At 48.3% G+C, this 20,114-nt stretch overlaps 1 protein-coding gene across 1 annotated transcript in view; it reads left to right on the forward strand.

Annotated features, from left to right (window-relative positions):
* Positions 1-756: 756 nt before the first annotated feature.
* The window catches only part of CD5 (CD5 molecule), a 30,372-nt gene continuing 11,014 nt past the window's right edge, over positions 757-20,114 (forward strand). Inside the window, exons 1-2 of the mRNA XM_049892133.1 lie at positions 757-876; positions 16,184-16,225. Of these exons, the coding sequence (XP_049748090.1) occupies positions 825-876; positions 16,184-16,225 (94 nt within the window). The 5' untranslated portion in view covers positions 757-824. The remainder of the gene's footprint in view (positions 877-16,183; positions 16,226-20,114) is intronic.

The following is a 20,114-nucleotide window of genomic DNA, read 5'->3' on the forward strand; positions in this document are numbered from 1 at the left end:
CACGCCTGTCTGGGGTGGGCCAGATGATAAGGAGCCTGGGCCTGAGCTTCTCTCTCCCCCATACACACCCACACCCACACCCACACCCACACCCACATGGACATGGGGATCACACACACACTGACATGGAGATCACATACACATGCGTATTGACATGGAGCTCACACATGCATGCGTGCACGTATTCACACATACACACATTCTGACACACGCCCCACATCCGTGAAGGAACCATCTCCTGTGCTTGCTGGTATATCACACCTGTGGGGATTCGCCTTGAACTTCCTACCTCTTCCCCATCAAGCGGAAGTGGACTGCTTTGTTCTCATGTCTCATCACTGAGTCTGCAGCCAGAACCAAGGCCATGTGCCCCACATCCCACCCCTCGGCACCCCGGCACAGCTCAGAGCCCACCATGGGACCCCTGCCTCATGGACCTCTCCCGCTCCCATCAGGCACTGGGGCCAGGCCTTCTCCCTCCCATAACCCTCAGCTCAGGGCCCCTCCCCCAGGTGCCCCCAGAGTCCCTGTCCCCATCCCAGTGTAGGGGTGGTCAGAGGGCACTGAGCAGCCCTGGGCACCTCAGGCAGGAAGCTGACAGAGACTAGCGCCACCACTGGAAATGGGGCAGGTGGTTTTGCCAGGAGGAAGTTGACAGTTCAGCTTCAAACACAGTGACGCAGGCGCCATGGTGCCTGCCGCCCCATCCCACCCCTGCCCACGCCTGCTTGCTCCACCCCCTCCTGAGAGCAAGACACCAGGCCAGACACCCTCACCCACGGGTGCTGAGCTGGCTGAGGCTGAGGCAGGAGGAGGCTGCACCCATGGGGTCCCAGCAACCGCCACTGACCACCCTGTACCTGCTGGGGGTGCTGGGTGAGTACCCTTGTGGGGCATCTGCAGGCACCTGGGGCTGGGGATGCCAGGGGGAGACCCCGTTCACCCTGGGTCTGACTCTTTGGAGAGTCACGGAGGGTCGGGGCTCCAAGAGCCCTGTCTGCTCCCCAGCCCTGGATTCTCCCTGCTGCTGAGGCCCTCACTGGACCTACTAGCAGTGTCCTCAGCCATAGGAGACAGGATCAGTGTTAAAATCAGACTCCAGTCCTAGGACTCAACTCGCCCCACCCATGCAATGTAGCTCCCTCTGCAGCACCCCCACCGGTGGCCCCAGCTTTCCTTGGATGCCTCCAGGGATGGGGAAATCGCCATCTCCTGGAGCAGCTCTGATGATGCTCTGAGCAGAGCGGGTTGGGGCAGGGTGTGGATGCCTCTGAGAGCACAGCAGTGCACGTATTAGGAGTGTACTCAGAGTTCCTAGGCCTTGTCACATACCAGCCCTGGGTCCAGCTGACAGGCGGTCCAGTCAGGCCCCGTTCCTCATCCCTGTGGGCCATGGTGGATATCTCCCAGGGCAAGTCATGGGTAGGGTGAGTCTGGGCGCCTGTATGTTGAAGAGAAGGTGGTGACAGTTGAGGGTCTTCCCATCCCCAAGACCTTGGGACTCTGGCTCAGGACAGGGTGCCTGGTACTGGGGCTGGTGGGGAGGGCCTGGGGCAGGCCAGGGAGGCAATGGGTGTTGTGGCCAGGGCATGGGAGGACAGGGGTGAGCCTTGGGTGCTACACCCGGCTCTGGTGACCTGGGACATGTACCCCAGCCCTTCCAGGTTGAGATCTCCCCATCCATAAATGCAGAGGGTGTGGGCTAGGTGAGATCCAACTGCTTCCCCAAGGGGGTGGGAGATGTGGCAGCAGAGAGAGGTGCCCCACCCTGGGTTAAGAACAGGTGGGCTCAGGGGAAGCCAGCAGCTTCCCAGCGTGGAGGGAGAGGACTCAGGGGGTATTGGCTGTCTGAGCCAGGAGCCCCCGTCCCCACCTAGAGAAGCAGGGTGTAAGTGTAAGTGTGAGTGTGTATGGATGTGAGTGTATTACGAGCATGTGAGTACATGTGAGTTTGTATGATTGTGTATGTGAGTTTGTGAGAGCATTAAGTGACTATGCATGAGTCCGTGTATGTGTGCCTCTTGTTTTTATTGTTGTTAGGTCCTGTCGAGTCAGTTCCAACTCATAGTGACCCTGTGTACAACAAAACGAAACACTGTCTGGTCCTGCACCATCCTCGCAATCATTGTTTTGTTTGAGCCCATTGTTGCAGCCACTGTGTCAATCCATCTTGTCTAGGGTCTTCCTCTTTTTCGCTGACCCTCTACTTTACCAAGCCGGATGTCCTTCTCCAGGGACTGGTCCCTTCTGATAACATGTCCAAAGTTCATAAGATGAAGTCTCTCCGTTCTCATTTCTAAAGAGCATTCTGGCTGTACTTCTTCCAAGGCAGATTTGTTTGTTCTTCCAGCAGTCCATAGTATATTCAATAATCTTCACCAACACTGTAATTCAAATACATCAATGCTTCGGCCTTCCTTATTCATGGGGGGGGTCCAGCTTTCACAAGCATATGCAACGATTGAAAATACCATGGCATGGGTCTGGCGCACCTCAGTCCTCAAAGTGACATCTTTGCTTTTTAACACTTTAAAGAGGTCTTTTGCAGCAGATTTGCCCAATACAATATGTCCTTTGATTTCTTCACTGCTGCTTTCATGGACGTTGATTGTTGTTCCAAGTAATATGAAACCCTTGACAACTTCAATACTTTCTCCATTTATCACGATATTGCTTATTAGTCCAGTTGTGAGGATTTTTGTTTTCTTTATGTTGAGGTAAATTAATCCATACTGAAGGCTGTGGCCTTTGATCTTCATCAGTAAGTGCTTCAAGTCCTCTTCACTTTCAGCAAGCAAGGTTTTGTCATCGCATAAGGCAGGTTGTTAATGAGCCTTCCTCCAATAATGATGCCCCGTTCTTCTTCATATAGTCCACCTTCTTGGATTATTTGCTCAGCATACAGATTGCGTAAGTGTGGTACCAAAGGATATAACCCTAATGCACATTTTTCTTGCTTTTAAACCCCACAGTATCCCCTTGTTCTGTTCATACAATTGCCTTTCGGTCTTTGTACAGATTCCTCATGAGCACAATTAAGTGTTCTGGAATTCCCATCCTTTACAATGTTGTCCATAATTTGTTATGTTCTACATAGTCAAATGCCTTTGCATAGTCAATAAAGCACAGGTGAAAATCTTTTTTGCTTTTCTCTGCTTTCAGCTAAGACCCACCTGACATCGGCAATGATATTCTGCCTTCCACATCCTCTTCAGAATCCAGCTTGAATTTCTGGCAGTTCCCTGTTGGTGTACTGCTGCAACTGTTTTTTAATTATCATCAGCAAAATTTTACTTATGTGTAACAGTAATGATATTGTTCAATAATTTCTGAATTCTGCTGGATCACTTTTCTTTGGAATGGGCACAAGTATGGATCTCTTCCAGTTGGTTGGTCAGGTAGCTGTCTTCCAAATCTTTTGGCATAAGACAAGTGAGCGCTTCCATTTGTCGAAACATCTCAATCGGTATTCCATCAATTCCTGGAGCCTTGTTTTTCACCAATGCCTTCAGGGAAGCTTGGACTTCTTCCTTCTTGATCATATGCTACCTCCTCAAGCGGTTAAATATTGGCCAATTCTTTTTGGTCCAATGACTCTGTGTAATCCTCCCATCTTCTTTTGATACTGTCTGCCTGTGTCGTTCAATATTTTGCCCATAGAATCTTTCAATATTGCAACTTGGGTCTTGAATTTTTTTTTCAGTTCTTTCAGCTTGAGAAATGACAAGTATGTATTTCCCTTTCAGTTTTCTAACTCCGGATCTTTGCACATTTCATTATAATACTTTACTTTGTCTTCTTGAGCCGCCCTTTGAAATCTCCTGTCCAGCTCTTTTACTGCATCGTTTCTTCCTTTTGCTTTAGCTACTCTTGGTTCAAGAGCAAGTTTCAGAGTCTCTTCTGACATCCATTTTGGTCTTTTCTTTCTTTCCTGTCTTTTTAATGACCTTTTGTTTTCTTCATGTATGATGTCCTTGATGTCATCCCACAATTCGTCTGGTCTTTGGTCATTAGCCTTCAACGCACTGAATCTCTTCTTGAGGTGGTCTCTAAATGCAGGTTGGACTTTGACTCTCGTGGACTTGTTTTAATTGTCTTCAGCTTCAACTTAAACTTGCATGTGAGCAATTCATGGTCTGTGCCACAGACAGCCCCTGGCCTTGTTCTGACTGATGATATTGAGCTTCTCTATGGTCTCTTTCCACAGATGTAGTCAATGTGATTCCTGTGTGTTCCATCTGGTGAGGTCCATGTGTACAGTCACTGTTTATGTTGTTGAAAAAAGATATCTCCAATGAATAGTTTGTTGGTCTTATAAAATTCTGTTATTCCATCTCCAGCATTGTTTCTATCATCAAGGCCGTATTTTCCAGCTACTGATCATTTTTCTTTAGTTTCCAACTTTTGCGTTCCAATCACCAGTAATTATCAATGCATCTTGACTGCATGTTTGATCAGTTTTAGGTTGTGTGTCTGTATGTGTGTGTAACTGTGTGTGTATGTGTGTTCATGGTCAGAACATGGCCCCCAAATTCAGGCTTTCCTTCTCCATGCATATGACATTGGCACATGTACACATGTGTTCACATGGCTGCACTTGCATGTAACTGCAAGAGTATAAAATGCCCTCTGTCCTGAGAGTAATGGCCTAGAACCATGCCACTGGCTGGCTCCCAGGACCTGGGCAAGTAGCTGCTGAGGCCTATTTGGCCCTGGGGATTCCTAGGACAGGACCAGGCCCTTAAAGGCCCCTTCACCCCTGTGGCCCCAGACCCCACCTGGGATCAGAGCGGCTGGACCTAGCCGAGCTTCCAGCTGGGTATGGGAGAGGTCAGAGCCTAGGGTGTGGGGCCTGGCTCCATGGGCCTTCCCATCTTTTTTATCATGGCCCATCATGGGACCAGGCTCCTGGCAGGGTCTGGCTGGTCCCCTGCTCCAGTAGCGCTCAAAGTCAATAAGACCTTCAGCCCTAGTATGGGGCCACCATGGCACCCCATGAGCCCTTGATTCTCCATTATCTGTGTGTGTGTGTGTGTGTGTGTGTGTGTGTGTGTGTACAGGAGAGAGACTGAGAGAGAACTGGTGGGTAATAAGATTCATTTTGTTCCATGGGTCCCAGTTTTCAAAACAGTTTTTCTATTAAGAAAAATACCAATGTACCTACAACAAAACCTACAGTATTTCATCAAATAAAATGTTCGGAAAGGCATTTTCTTCTGTAAGCTTCACAACACCCTATGAAGTAGTGGGTCCATGGCCCCATTTCACAGTGGGGAAACCGAGGCCCAGAGAAGCTGGGTGGCATACTGACAACAGAGCAGCTAGCACGCAGCAGAACTGACACCAGCCTGACACTCAGGCTCTCATGGGGGTCCTTCTGTGTTCTTAGTTCAGAGTAAGGATCCCCCAAAGCCACTCCCACACATAGGAAAATGGTCAAAAGGCACAACTGAAGCCAGCCAATATGCAGCCACCGAGGGCTGCGGGCCAAGGGCCACGGTTAAGCCAGGGCTGGGGGCAAACAGTATGGACATGCTTCGAGTCTTTCCCCAAAAATGATACCTCATGACCAGAACCCAAAGGACATTGTGGCTTCCCGTCTGGCCGCTGGGACTGTGCCTGTGCCTTGGGGACCTTTGGGCTCCCTGAGGCATGAAGATGCCCACAGCACCCCTGGGATGATCATGACAGGCCACATCTTCGTACAGTAGCCCCCCTCTGCTGCTGCCCTTAGCCCCGCCCTGCCTGGGGCAGAGGCACTCTTCTTGCCCTCCCCTGGCTGGGAGATGAAGGGTGGGCTGTGCAGGCTGATCTGACCACTGTCTGGCCCAGTCAGACCCAGCCACTGGGACTCCAGAAGCCAGCACTGGGGATGGCCATAGACCCTGGAGTTTGAATCCCAGCTCTGTCATTTGCCTATTGGGTGACCTTGGACAAGTTCTGTGAGCCTCAGGTTCCTCACCTGCAAAATGGGAATTATAATAGCACCTACCTCATAGAGGTTGTTTGTTTTATTGTGGTTTAGGTGAAAGTTTACAGCTCAAGTTAATTTCTCATACAAAAGTTTATACACACATTGTTATGTGACACTGGTTGCTATCCCTATAATATGATCACACATTCCTCCTTTCTACCATGGATTTCCCATGTCCATTCAACCAGCTCCTATCCCTTTCTGGCTTCTCATCTCACCTCCGGACAGGAGCTGCCCATTTAGTCTCATGTATCTACTTGAACTAGAAGCGCGCTCTTCATGAGTACAATCCTATGTCTTATAGTCCAATCTATTCTTTGTCTGAAGAGTTGGCTTCGGGAATGGTTTTAGTTCTGGGTTAACAGAGAGTGCCAGAGGCCATGTCTTCTAGGGTTCCTTTAGTCTCAGCCAGGTCATTAAGTCTGGGCTTTTTAAGTGAATTTGAGTTCTGCACCCTACTTTTCTCCTGCTCAGTCAGGGGGTCTCTGTTGTATTCCCTGTCAGGGAGATCATTGGTAGTAGCTGGGTACCATCTAGTTCTTTCAGTCTCAGGCTGATGGACTCTCTGGCTTATGAGGCCCCTTTTGTCTGTTGGGCTCATATTTTCTTTGTGTCTTTGGTGTTCTTCATTCTTCTTTGCTCCAGGTGGATTGGGACCAACTGATGCATCTTAGATGGCCACTCACTAGCTTTTAAGACCCCAGATGCCACTCACCAAAGTGAGATGCAGAATATTTTCTTAAATAAACTTTGTTATTCCAATTGACCTACATGTCCCCTGAAACCATGGTCCCCAGATCCCGACCCCTGCTACACTGTCCCTCGAAGGGTTTGGTCATGTTCAGGAAACTTCCTAGCTTTTGGTTTGGTGCAGTGGTGCTGACTTCCCCTGTATTGTATGTTGTCCTTTGCATCGCCTAAGATAATCCTTGTCTACTATCCTCACAGAGGTTTATAAAGATTAAATGAATGAATGCACGTGGAGATTTAGCGTGACGTTCGGCACATAGCATAGTAAGTGCTCAATGCAATGATGGTGGTGATGAAGATGATGATGATGATCAGGACCAGCAAGAAAGAAGGTCAGGTAGTACCTGGTGGAGAGAAAAACCTTGCCGGATGCTGACCTAGCCGTCAACCTCTCCCTCCCCTAGTCCTCTTGCACAGCCTGTTCACGCGTTTATATGTTCACCTACAAATATTTACAGAGCCCAGCTCTGTGCGAAGCCCTGGGGAGACAGGAGTCCCTGCCCTTATGGACCTGACAGACCCACCGAGGAGACCGTCCCAGAAAACAAGTCAATACGCACCTAAGGTATTTACAAAGTGTGAGCCAGTGAGGCAGGGTGCAGTGAAGGAAACAGCAGGTGGCTGAGACACAATCACAGTGTCGGCAAGAGGACAACCCCTTAGACTGGGTGGCGGGAAGGCCTCTCTGAGGAGGTGACGACTCATCTGAGACTGAATGCTGGAGAAGCCAGACAGGCAAAGGAGAGGGAAGGGGAAGGGCAAGGGCCAAGGCCACAAGGCAGAACGGGGCCCAGAGAGAATGGGCGTCTCAGAGACAGGAGGGGAGGGGGTTCCTTTTGCAAGCAGGCCCCCTGTCCCCACTGCCCCAGGCCATGAGGCTAAGGCCCTCGTTGGTTCTGGGCACAAGGCTTGGCAGGATCAGGCCCCCAGCACCCTGGAGCTCCCCACTTTCACTGAGGGATGGAGGACCTGGGGGCCAACAGGCTGCACCGGCCCTTCTGGTCACTTCATCCAGCTCCAACAGGTCAGAGCTGTTTTCCCGTAGTGTATCTGCCTCTGCTTCTAGGGAGGGACTTCAACTTGACCTGACAGAACTGATTGAGCACCTACTCTGCATGTACGTGCTTGTACTGTGTGCGTATGTGTGCATACAGGCGTGTGCGTGTGTGCTGTGCGCATGTGTGCATACGGGTGTGCATGTGTGGGCTGTATGTGGACACATCTGTGTGCATGTGCATGTGTGTAGCTCTTTGGAGGGGTTTTTGGAGCAAAAAAAATCTGGGTTTGATTTCTAATCATCTACTCCTAACAGTTGCTACTGTTGTCCCCATTTTATAGAGGTAAAGGCTGAGACTTCATCTCTACAAAATGGGGAGAAGAGTAGCTCCTAACTCAAAGGAGAACTGAAATGATTAAATCTCATTCATTCATTCAGACAGCAGGTATTCACGGGGCATCAGCTAGGTGCTGACCCTCTTCTAAGTGCTGGGGACACAACGGTGAACAAAATCACACATTGGTCAGGGTGTGACGAGGAGGCAGACAATAGATCAACTGAGCGAGAGGATACATGAAGGCTAGAAGGTCATGAGTGGTATGGACAAAAATCAAGCAGGGTTGGGGGTCAGGAGCTCTGGGGTGCGTTCTGTGCCTAAAGAGGGCGCAGTGGGTCTCCCAAGAAAATATTTGAGTGAATACTTGAAGGAAGTGGGCGAGCACACCCTGTGGACCTGGGGTAGCGTATCCAGGCAGAGGGGACAGTGGACACACAGGCTGGGGAGGGGGAAGGAAAGCAGTCCGAAAGGCCTGGAAAGCCATAGCAGGCGCTGAGAGGAGGAGGCCCTGTGTCAAGTGTCTTGGACAGAAATAGTTACTCTCCCCCCATCCAAGTCCACTGCCCTTACCTTGAACACCAGGCCAGATGCATTTGGGGAATTCAGAATTGCTCAAGTTGAAGAAAAGAAATATTGTCTATGTACTGTGTGTCCATAACACCCCCAATGAGATCTGGGGCAATATCCCATCCCATAGTCCAGGATACCGCCATCTCTGCAGGGAAACGTGAACACACACTCCAAGAGGGGCCCATAAAGATCACAAGGTCCTTTCCGCCAAATGCTTTAGGCAAATCCATGAAGGTTTAGGTTTGGGGGTTTTGAATTGCAGATCAGGGGTTGTGGCCCTATCCCACTTCTTCTGTAACCACCACTAATGTCATTACTGCCACCCTCATCTTTTTTTTTTTTCATCTTAGTCACGTACTCTTAGAGGGCTTTGCTCACAGCTGCCATGGGGGTCGTAACATTCTTTATCCCTTGGGGGGAGTATCTGGGAGAGATATGGTGGGAATGGGCAGTGGGCAGAGGCGACAAGGGACTTATGCACCATTAGAGACCCCCATAGAGGCATTGGAGGAAGCCCCGTCCTCTCCTTGGCCTCAGTTTCCCCCATCTGTACCATGGAGCAAGCAGGCTCTGGAGTCTCCCCATGGTAGACTCCCACAGGGCCCTGCCAGACAATGGAGATGGGGTTTCTGTCCTGACTCTACCACCAGCTAGCTGTGTGACCTTGGGCAAGTCACTCAGCCTCTCTGAGCGTTGGTTTCTTCGTCTAAAAATGGGGTAAGCACTGTCCCTTCTGCACAGGGCTGCTGGGTAGAAGGAATGAGCTCCTAGGGCGTAAAAGTGCTTTGTGACATGTAAACACCAAGAGGAGGGCTTGTCACTGTGACAGTGGGGACAGAGTACATGGCATGAAACTCATGCAAATTCAATTAGATGCTCCAGGCCACCAGGTAGAGAGAGGAGTAATTGAAGTCATGAAGGCCATTCTGCCCATGATCCTCTCGTTGATGCGGCCCTGGGGTAGCAAGATTAGAGCCCAGAATCTGCTGCTGCTTCAGGAGACTCCATTCCCAGGCCGCCCCTGGCTTGAGCCCAGTGTGATTCCACATTTGTTTTGCACATAAAAGGCTCCTCATTATAAACCGTGGGCCTCAGCAGGGCTTACAAGAGAAACGGAATTCTGGCCTTCTGTGATCTTTCTCCCCCTCAGGCCCTGATACAGCTTCACTTTAGACAGGACTCCACGAACTGTCAATATTTCAGAAAAGGGGTGCCTGACCTTCAGAATCAGCCAGAATAGAGCATGTGAGGAAGAAAATCCAGAATCTTCCCCAGAGGCAGTCAGATCGATGGCATTGGACATAAATCAGTGCTGTAGAGGTGGGAGTTTTACAGGCTGTTGGAGGCAGTCCCTGTTTATGGAAAACAAAAAACACAGCATCTAATTCCAAGCCACTTGAAATCAGCCCATCGCTTTCCTTATCTGGGAACAGCCTCTTCTGAGAGGCTGTTGGGGAAGAAATATGGTTGCCTTCAAAAACCCCTCAGCCTGGGGTTCTGTGTGCAGTAAACCCATTGCCGTCTAGTCTATTCTGATTCATAGTGACCCTACAGGACAGAGTAGAACTGCTCCATAGGGTTGGAGTGGCTGGTGGATTTGAACTGCCGACCTTTTGGTTAGCAACTGTAGATCTTAACCACTGCACCCAATGTTCACTATCGTTATTGTCATCATCAGTAATATCAAAGCCCCTCTCTGTGATCCTGGGCGTGCCATGCCGTTGCGTCCAGCTGCCTGTGCGTGTTGTTGATGTTGCTTTTAGCTGCTATCAAGCGAGCCACCAGCTCATGCCAACCTCAGGCACAATGAAACAAAACGCTGCCCGGTCCTGCACCATTCCAATGATTAGTCGTGGACTGGACTATTGTGATGCATAGGGTTTTCAATGGCTGATTTTTTGGAAGTGATTGCCAGGTCTTTCCTCGTAATCTGTCTTAGTCTGGGAACTCCGCTGAAGCCTGTTCAGCATCATAGCAAGCCTCTGCTGGCAGACAGTAGTGGCTGCCCATGAGGTGCATAGGCTGGGAATCGAACTCAGGTCTCCCGCATGGAAGGGGAGAATTCTACCAGTGAAGCTCCTCCCCTGTGTCTTAACCTCTTCCCCTCCAGTTGATTTCAACTCATTGTGACCTGTAGGACAGAGTAGGACTGCCCCATAGGGTTTCCAAGTCTGTAAATCTACCGAAGCAGACTGCCACATCTTTCTCCCCTGGAGCGGCCGGTCAGTTTGAACCACTGGCCTTTTGGTTAGCAGCCGAGCACTTAACCACTGTGTTGCTGGGGTTCCTTCCTCCCCTGTGTGTAGGGTCTGCAAATGCAAATGTTAAAGGGTCCATGCCGAGCTATAAATGAGTCGGAGGTGGGTGGAGAGGACAGACTAAAGCCAGGCGGCCTGGGCTGAGTTCTGGCTCTGCAAAGTACTAACCCTGCGTCTTTCGGCAAGCTTCTTAATCCCTATGTGCCTCGACAGCCTCATCTGTAAAATGGGACCTCTAATTCAGGCCCACAAACTTTCATCTACAATTTCAAAATGCAAAAAAACATTTGTGAGTTTCTGGCGAACACATTTGTTACAAGCCTCATCCTGAACTAATGGGAGGCTATTTATAATCTGGATGCATCCCACTTGGTGTGAAAATTCATGTTCGTATTTTGCTGCAGAAACCTTCATGAGTTTGAAGCTGGGGCTCAATGAGGTGCAGGGGAGGTGCCAGCAAACCAGAAGGCACAGACCAGGAGCTCGTAGTGAGGTAGCCAGGTGTGGCCAAAGCGCCATATATTTCAAAAACATCCTGGGATTTCTCAAAAAGGAAAACAAACAAAAAATTTTTTTTAATTGACTAAAAAAAATTTTTTTTTTAAATATGACAGAGCAAATAAAACTCCTCTGTGGCTGGATGCAGCCCATGGGTTGCCCTAACAAAAAGCAAACCAAACCCATTGCCATAAAGTCCATTACAATGACTCACGGCGGCCCCAAGGGTTACAGAGTAGAACCGTTCCATAGTGTTTTCTTGGCTGTAATCTTTTCAGAAGCAGATCACCAGGCCTTTCTTCCATGGCACTTCCAGGTGTTCAAATTGCCAACCTTTTGCTTAGCAGCTGAGTGCAAATTGTTTCCACCACCCAGGGACCTTTATGGATTTATGGGTTGCCCTACAGAGTTTGGTGCCGAAGTGAGAACCATCCTGAATATTGGGGTGGCGGGGGAAGAAGAGAGGAGTAGAGGATGGGGCGTAAATGGAGCTCAGAGGGGCTCTCAGGAATTCATCTAATCCTCACCAGGACCACCCATCAGGGCAATCACAGTCAAAATGCAGAGATGAAGAGACTGACCCTCAGGAAGAGTGATAAGCCTTTTAACTGACTTTCTCGGCCTGAGCTCTGCCTGGGTTTGCCCAGTCCAAGCTCTAAACTGTGGGGTCTCAAGGGAGACATTGGCAGGGAAAGTAAGGGGTTTCTGAGAATTCAAGTTCCCAGCCCAGGTGGCCTGGGGTGTGGCTGTGGATGGTGGATGAGGAAAGAGCATGATATTTCCATGGCTTGTGGCTCCCACATTCTGGAGGTTTCTGTTCCCACAACGCAAGAGTCTTGGGCCTCAGACTGCAGGGATTCTAGAAGGGACCGGGCGGGAGTAAGTGGTGGCAGCGGAGACAGTCAGAGATACCCTGAGCACAGTCTGCAGGGTTCCAGGAAGAAGGGTGCTGGGTCTGCACTGTGAAAAGCAACTGAAAAGATGAGAAAGTGTTGAGAGACATCAGGAACTAAAGAGTACAGATCACAGAATTTTGAACCAAGATGAAGATGAGGCCTCGGGTAATCTAACTTCCTCGTTTTACAGAGGAGGATACTGAGCCCAGGGAGACTGCGTGACTTACAAAGGTCACACAGAAAGTTCATGGGTAAATTTTCCCATGATCGTGTTTTACCAACGGAACAGAAGTACAAGTTCATTCCCTTTGATCAGGAATCGGTAAAACTCAGGGCTGGCCCTCTCAGCCTTCCTTCCAAGGCCCACTGGTCAAAAAACAGGCTCTGGAACGGGGCAGCCTGGAATAGGGTCCTGGCCCACCACTTACGAATCGTTCAAGCTCGGGCACGTTATTCAACCTCTCTCAGTTTCCCTATCTGTACAATGGGGAAGAAGATAATAGTACCTACTTCTTAGGGTCCTGGTGAGGATTGCCAGAGCTCAGTCATGTATATAAATGCCTGGGAAAGAACGAAAATAAATAAAAAGTGTTTATTTGAATAAAAATCTTGGTGGCTATGATGGAAGAAGAGACAAACCACTGTCGGTCTGAGGAGGCATGCCCAGACAAGGCGCCCAGAGGGAGGCAAAAGGCCTAGAGTCCATAGATGCCCTTTCTTTTTTTTTTTTTTTTTAAATATATTTAACAAGATTCACAGGTGACTTTTTTTTTTTTAATTGTACTTTAGATGAATGTTTACAGAGCAAATTAGTTTCTCATTAAACAATTGCTACACATATTGTTATGTGACATTGGTTGCCAGCCCCACAACATGTCAACACTCTCCCCTTCTCGATCTTGGGTTCCCCATTACCAGATTTCCTGTCCCCTCCTGCCTTCTCATCCCTGCCGCTGAGCTGGCATGCCCGTTTAGTCTCATTTTGTTTTATAGGCCTGTCTAATCTTTGGCTGAAGGGTGAACCTCAGGCATGACTTCAATAATTGAGTTAAAAGGGTGTCCAGGGGCCGTACTCTTGGGGTTTCTCCAGTCTCTGTCACGTCATATCAGTAACTCTGGTCTTTTTTTTTTTTTGTAAGTTAGAATTTTGTTCTACATTTTTCTCCAGCTCTGTCCGGGACCCTATATTTGGATCCCTGTCAGAGCAATCGGTGGTGGTAGCCAGGCACCATCTAGTTGTGCTGGACTCAAGCATAGACACCTTTTCTTGTTGTTCGTTGTCGTTGAGTCAGTTCTGACTCACAGTGACCCCGTGTACAACAGAACGCTCGTCAGTGTGTTTGAGTCCATTGTTGAGGTCAAACCATCTCATTGAGGGTTTCCCTCACTTCCGCTGGCCCTCCATTTTACCAAACATGGTGTCCTTCTTCAGCAGTCGGTCCCTTCTGATGATATATCCAAATTAAGCGAGTCAAAGTCTCAGACAATATTCTGTGATCCACAGGGTTTTCATTGGCTAACTTTCAGGAGTAGACTGCCAGCCCTTTCTAATCTTTCTTAGTCTGGAAGCTCTGCTGAAACCTGTTCACCATGGTGACTCTGGTTTTCCTGGCTGTAATCTTTTTTTTTGTTTTTTTTGTACTTTAGATGAAGGTTTACAGAACAAACTAGCTTTTCATTAAACAGTTAGTGCACATACTGTTTTATGACTTTGGTTAACAGCTCCACGACATGTCAACACTCTCCCTTCTCGACCTTGGGTTCCCTATTACCAGTCTTCCTGTCCCCTCCTGCCTTCTAGTCTTTGCCCCTGGGCTGATGTGCCCCTTTAGTCTCATTTTGTTCTTTGGGCCTGTCTAATCTTCGGCTGAAGGATGAACCTCAGGAGTGACTTCAGTACTGAGCTAAGAGGGTGTCTGGGGGCCATACTCTCAGAGTTTCTCCAGTCTCTGTCAGCCCAGTAAGTCTGGTCTTTTTTGTGAGTTAGAATTTTGTTCTACATTTTTTCCAGCTCTATCTGGGACCCTTTATTGTGATCCCTGTCAGAACAATCAGTGGTGGCAGCCGGGCACCATTTACTTGTACTCCACTCAGTCTGGTGGAGGCCATGGTAGATGTGGTCCATTAGTCCTCTGGACTAATCTTTCCCTTGTATCTTTAGTTTTCTTCGTTCTCCCTTGCCCCCGAAGGGCTGAGACCAGTAGAGTATCTTAGGTGGCAGGCTTTTAAGACCCCAGACGCTACTCACCAAAGTAGAATGTGGAACATTTTCTTTACAAACTATGTTATGCCAATTGAGCCAGAAATTGGTTGTAATCTTTGTTGTTGTTAGCTGCTGTCAAGTTGGTTCTGACTCATAGCGACCTTAAGTACAACAGAACGAAACACTGCCCAGTCCCATGCCGTCCTCACAGCTGTTGCTATGTTTGAGCCCATCATTGCAGCCACTGTGTCAATCCATCTCATTGAGGGTCTTCCTCTTTTTCTCTGACCTTCTACTTTACCAGGCAGGATGTCCTTCTCCAGGGACTGGTCCCTCCTGATAACATGTCCAAAGTATGTGAGATGAAGTCTTGCCATCCTTGCTTCTAAGGAGCATTCTGGCTGTTCTGCCTCCAAGACAGATTTGTTCTTTCCTTTGGCAGTCCACAGTATATTCAATATTCTTCGCCAATACCATAATTCAAAGGCATCAAATCTTCTTTGGTCTTCCTTATTCATCGTCAAGCTTTCATATGCATATGAGGGCTACTGAAAACACCATGACTTGGGTTAGGTGCATCTTAGTCCTTAAAGTGATATCTTTGCTTTTTAACACTTTAAAGAGATCTTTTGCAGCAGATTTGCCCAATGCAATGTGTCGTTTGATTTCTTGGCTCCTGCTTTCGTGGGTGTTGATTGGCTAGTAGCTGTAATCTTTACAACCCAATAATCTATTATTGTTGTTGTTAGTTGCCGACTCATGGCAACCCCTGTGCCATCTTCATGGTCGTTGTTGTGCTGTATTTGAAATTCCAGCATCACAGCAACATGCAAGCCAGCACAGCTCAAGTCTATTGTTGGGCCACTGAGTATTTTGGGTGTCCTCCAACCTAGGGGGCTCATCTTCCAGCACTAAATTGGACAATATTCTGTTGCGATCTGTAGGGTTTTCTTTGGATAACTTTCGGAAGTAGTTTGCTAGGCCTGTCTTCCTAGCCTGTCTTCCTAGCCTGTCTTCCTAGCCTGTCTTAGTCTGAAATATGTCCATCATGGGTGGTGAAAGGAGGCAGAACCTACCAAATAACCCATATTCTCATCTAACCAGCCCCAGGCAGGAGCCAGGCCAGAGGTAGGCCTGTTCCCTACAAACACAAGTTCAGGGGGTTGTGGTCTTGGCTTCATCACCAACTGACCGTGCCACCTGGGGCAAGTTCCTCCAACTCTCTGAGCTTCGATTTCCTCCTCTGGAGATAAATTGCTGTCATTCTTATCCAGCCTTGGGAATATCAGAAAATAGCACACGCCTTGGGATCTTTTCCCAGCTCCTTTCTTATGTCTCTAGAATTGTGCTGTTCAAAGTGCTGGATTGAAAGCAAAGCATGGGACGTTTTTACATCACAACCCTGTGCAAAAAAGGGATACCCACCCTTACAACGCACCATGCATTCTCACATTGTCTATCCTAGTTCATTTCATTGTTCAAAAAATTGATGGCTGCAACCCACTAGATTGAGTTCATGACCTACTTAGGGGTTACAACCTGTAGTGTGGAAATCTCTGCCCCTGAACCCCACGATGGTGTGTGGGGTGGAGGGAGGGAGGCAGAAAAGGCTGTTGCTCAAGGCATAGGTGTGCGTGGGCTGGGGAGAAGAGAGAGGGAGGGAGGCTTCACTTCCTGACCCTCGTCTCTCCCTTCTGCAGTCACTTCCTGCCTCGGAGGAGGTTTCATCAGGGAGAACACAGGTAAGGAACGGCCTCACAGAGGCCTGGGTGGAGAAGGGAGTGAGGATGGGGCTCCAGCAGGCTGCAGGGGGACCTGCAGGTTAAGAAGCTATTACCCCCACCAGGGAGAACCCCATGCACAGAGATTGACAGACAGACAGACAGACAGACACACACACACGCACACACACATTTAGGATGCCCGCGTGCAGGTGGATGCTTTTTGCAGGCCATAAAGCCCCACAAAAATGGACCTGCTCGTGATAATTACTCACCATGCTCAGAAACTCGCCAGCCCATATATGAGCCAGTCACCTAACCAGCCCTGCCGTGGTCAAAGACATTTGCAGCTGAGGCTGCAGAGAGGGGCAGCACCAGATTGTAAAGCACATCGAATAAGCACTCAAAGGCTGGACTTTAATCCTAGAGGCCAGCGTTTCTCAAATGGGGTTCCACAGAACACTTCGGACAAAGGGTAGGAGACACTGCATCACCCACTGGAGCCTATCCCCAGTGCAGAAAAGCCTCCGCAGAGTCCTGCAGTGAAGATACCTGTTCAAGCATTTTTTTCACTCAGCAGGTCCCAAAGTCATCTCACCACAGGCCTCTCTTTGCACGTTACCTGTGTTAACATCATGCCGAATGTATTTTGGGGAAATGAGGCTGCAAAGTCTCAAGAAGCCACCATGCCACCAGAGAGACCACAGCGGCCTTAAGCCTGGCCCTGGAAACCTGCACTGCCCTAGCAAGTTGTTCTCTCAGCCCCAATTTCCTCATCTGTAAAATGGGCAAAAAATCTCTTCCTGGCGAGGATTCAATGAGTCAGCTCACTGGGGGGAAAGCCTGCAAAGCAGTCTGCAAATGTTAGAGATGTTAGGTAGATAAATAGATGATTGATAGATAATGGATAGACAGACAGACAGGCATATAGATGGATAGAGGTAGATAATAGAAAACTGCCGTCACGTCTACTCTGACTCATGGCGACCTTATGTATAACCAGGGCTTCAAACTTATTCTGCCTGGCTCAGTCATGGTCAATGAAGTAAAACCCGAACAGATCTGAATTTTTTTAATGTGGGTGATCTGGAATGGTAACCAGAACAGGAAAAATTACAGGCCTAAGCCCTGCTAGGAAACCCTGGTGGTTTAGTGGTTAAGAGCTACGGCTGCTACCCAAAAGGTCGGCAGTTCGAATCCACCAGGGGCTCCTTGGAAACCCTATAGGGCGGTTTTACTCTGTCCTTTATAGGGTCACTATGAATCAGAATTGACTCAATGGCAAAGGATTTGGGTTTTCTTTTTTTTTTTTTTTTTGGTTTTTAAGCCCTGCTGGAAACTTAACTCCCCTCTTAGAAAACAAGGGCAACGTGTGCATTGCCTAGCAACCAAATCTTTTGACGAGCAGAGTCAGAAACAGCGGTGTCCCGCTCAAAGATGGCAGCCTACTGTGCCACTTTGAAGGTTTATCGCTCTCCACAGTCCTGGCAATAACCCAGTCTCCCATATCAGGCTCCTGAAAGGGCTTGCTATACCTCTTCTGAGTCTCCTATTCCAGGGCTCCAACCCATAATTTTTCCAGTTAACCAGCCCGGATCACCCAAATTTTTAAAATTTGAATCTTTTCCGGCTTCACTTCCTCAGCCACGACTGAACCAGTTCTAACTGGCTCGAAGTCCTGTATACAACAGAATGAAATGTTGCCCGGTCCTGCATCATCCTCACAACCACCAGCATGTTCGAATACACCACTGTGGCTGTTGTGCCAATCCATCTCACTGAGGGTCTCCCTGACCCTCGCTGACCCTCTGTTTCACCAAACACAATGTCCTTCTCCAGTGATTGATCCCTCCTGGTGACATGTCCAAAGCAAAAGAGTTGGACAAAGTTCTGTTGTGATCTATAAGGTTTTCATTGGCTGATTTTTGGGAGCAGATTGCCAGGCCTTTCTTCCTAGCCTGCCTTAGTCTGGAAGCTCCGCTGAAACCTATCTACCATGAGTGACCCCGCTGGTATTTGAAATACGGATGGCATACCTCTCAACATCACAGCAACACGGAAGTCACCACAGTACAGCAAACTGACAGATGGGTGGCGGCCGCCAATGTTAGGAGCTGGGATTACGTGGCTTTGCCTCTAACTAGTTGGGTGAACTCGGCCAGTCCCACCCATATGCTCTGGGCCCTAAGTGTCCCCGTCTGTGAGAAGAAAGTTGCAGTCTGACCAGCAGTTTCCCAACAGGAAAAACATCTACCTCAGAATCACTTGGAAGAGATTTTTAAAAAAACATTTAACTTATTGAGTAGGTAATACATCCACCTGGCTCAAAAATTTTAAAATATAATAAGATCGACATTAAAGATTATTTCCATATCTGTCCCCCATCTGTCTAATCTTTCTACCCCCCCACACCCAGTAATAAAGACTTTAATAGTTTCTTGCATACCTTTTCAGAGTCTCTTTATGCAAATACAAATGAATATATATTTTTATATTTTCCTTCATGGAGCTTTATAAAATCACCCAAGCCATATACTTACCTATGAGCCAGCAATTCTGCTCCTAGATATTACCCAAGAGAGATGGAAACCTCTATTCCCACACAGACTCGTACACAAATACTAATGACAGTTTACTCATAGTAGCCAAAAAGTAGAAACAACCCAAATGGTGAATGGACAAATTGTAGTAGATCCATACAATGGAATATTATTCAACAATCAAAAAGAATGAACTATTGATACATGCAACAAGATAACCCTCAAAACATGTTGAGCAAAAGAAGACAGACCAAAAAAAAAAAGGGAAAACATGCTTACTACCTGTGCATATGCGGGTGAAAGCTGGACAATGAAAAAGAAAGACAGTAAGAGAATTTACACATCTGAATCATGGTGTCGGCAAAGAATATGGAGTACACCACTGGCTGCCAGAAGAACAAATGAATCTGTCTTAGAGAAAGTACAGCCCTACTGCTCTTAGAAGCAAGGGTGGCGAGACTTTATCTTGGTTGGTTTGGACACACCATCAGGAAGGACCCATCCTCAGAAAAGGACATCGTGTTTGGTAGAGGGTTGGCAAAAACAAGGGGAATCCTCAAAGAGATGGATTGACACAGTGGCTGCAACCATGGGCTCAAACATACCAAAGATTGTGAGGACGCACAGGACCAGGCAATGCTTCATTCTGTTATACATAGAAGCACCAGGCAATGTTTCATTTCGTTATACATACACACGTAAGGTTGCCATGAGTCAGAGCTGACCCTACAACTACTAACAACAACAACATACTGTTAACCAAACAACCTGTTGCCATCAAGTCAATTATGACTCACCGCAACCCCACAGGACAGAGCAGAACTGCCCCATAGGGTTTCCAAGGAGTGGCTGGTGGATTCAAAACGCCGACCTTTTGGTTAGCAGCCCAGCTCTTAACCGCTATGCCACCAGGGCTCACAACATATGATCCCATTTATACGACATTCTAGAACAGGCAAAGCTAATCTCTAGTGACAGAAAGCTGATGAGTGGTCGCCTGGGGCCGGGGTTGGGGAAATTGACTGCATGGGGGCATGAGGGAGCTTTCTGGGTGATGGAGACATTCTCTCTCTAGATTATGGTGGTGGTTATTTGAGAGTATGCTTTTGTCAAAACCCATTGAACTGTATACCCTTAACGTGAGTGCATTTCACTGCACGTAAATTGTACCTCAATCAAATTGATTTTAAAAGTTAAAAAATATTTTTAAAAACTAAGCATGAGAGCCCACGTCAGCTTTACTGCAACAGAATCTCGAGGGGTGGGGCAGGCGGCGGCTCCGCTAGGTGGTGGGTGCTGAGAACCCCGTACCCACTGCTCCAGGTCCCTCCCTGGGCCCACTGCCCCCGCCCTGGGCCCAGCTCCTGCGG

This window comes from Elephas maximus, chromosome 7 (assembly GCF_024166365.1).
Source record: "Elephas maximus indicus isolate mEleMax1 chromosome 7, mEleMax1 primary haplotype, whole genome shotgun sequence".
Taxonomy (NCBI): Eukaryota; Metazoa; Chordata; class Mammalia; order Proboscidea; family Elephantidae; genus Elephas; species Elephas maximus.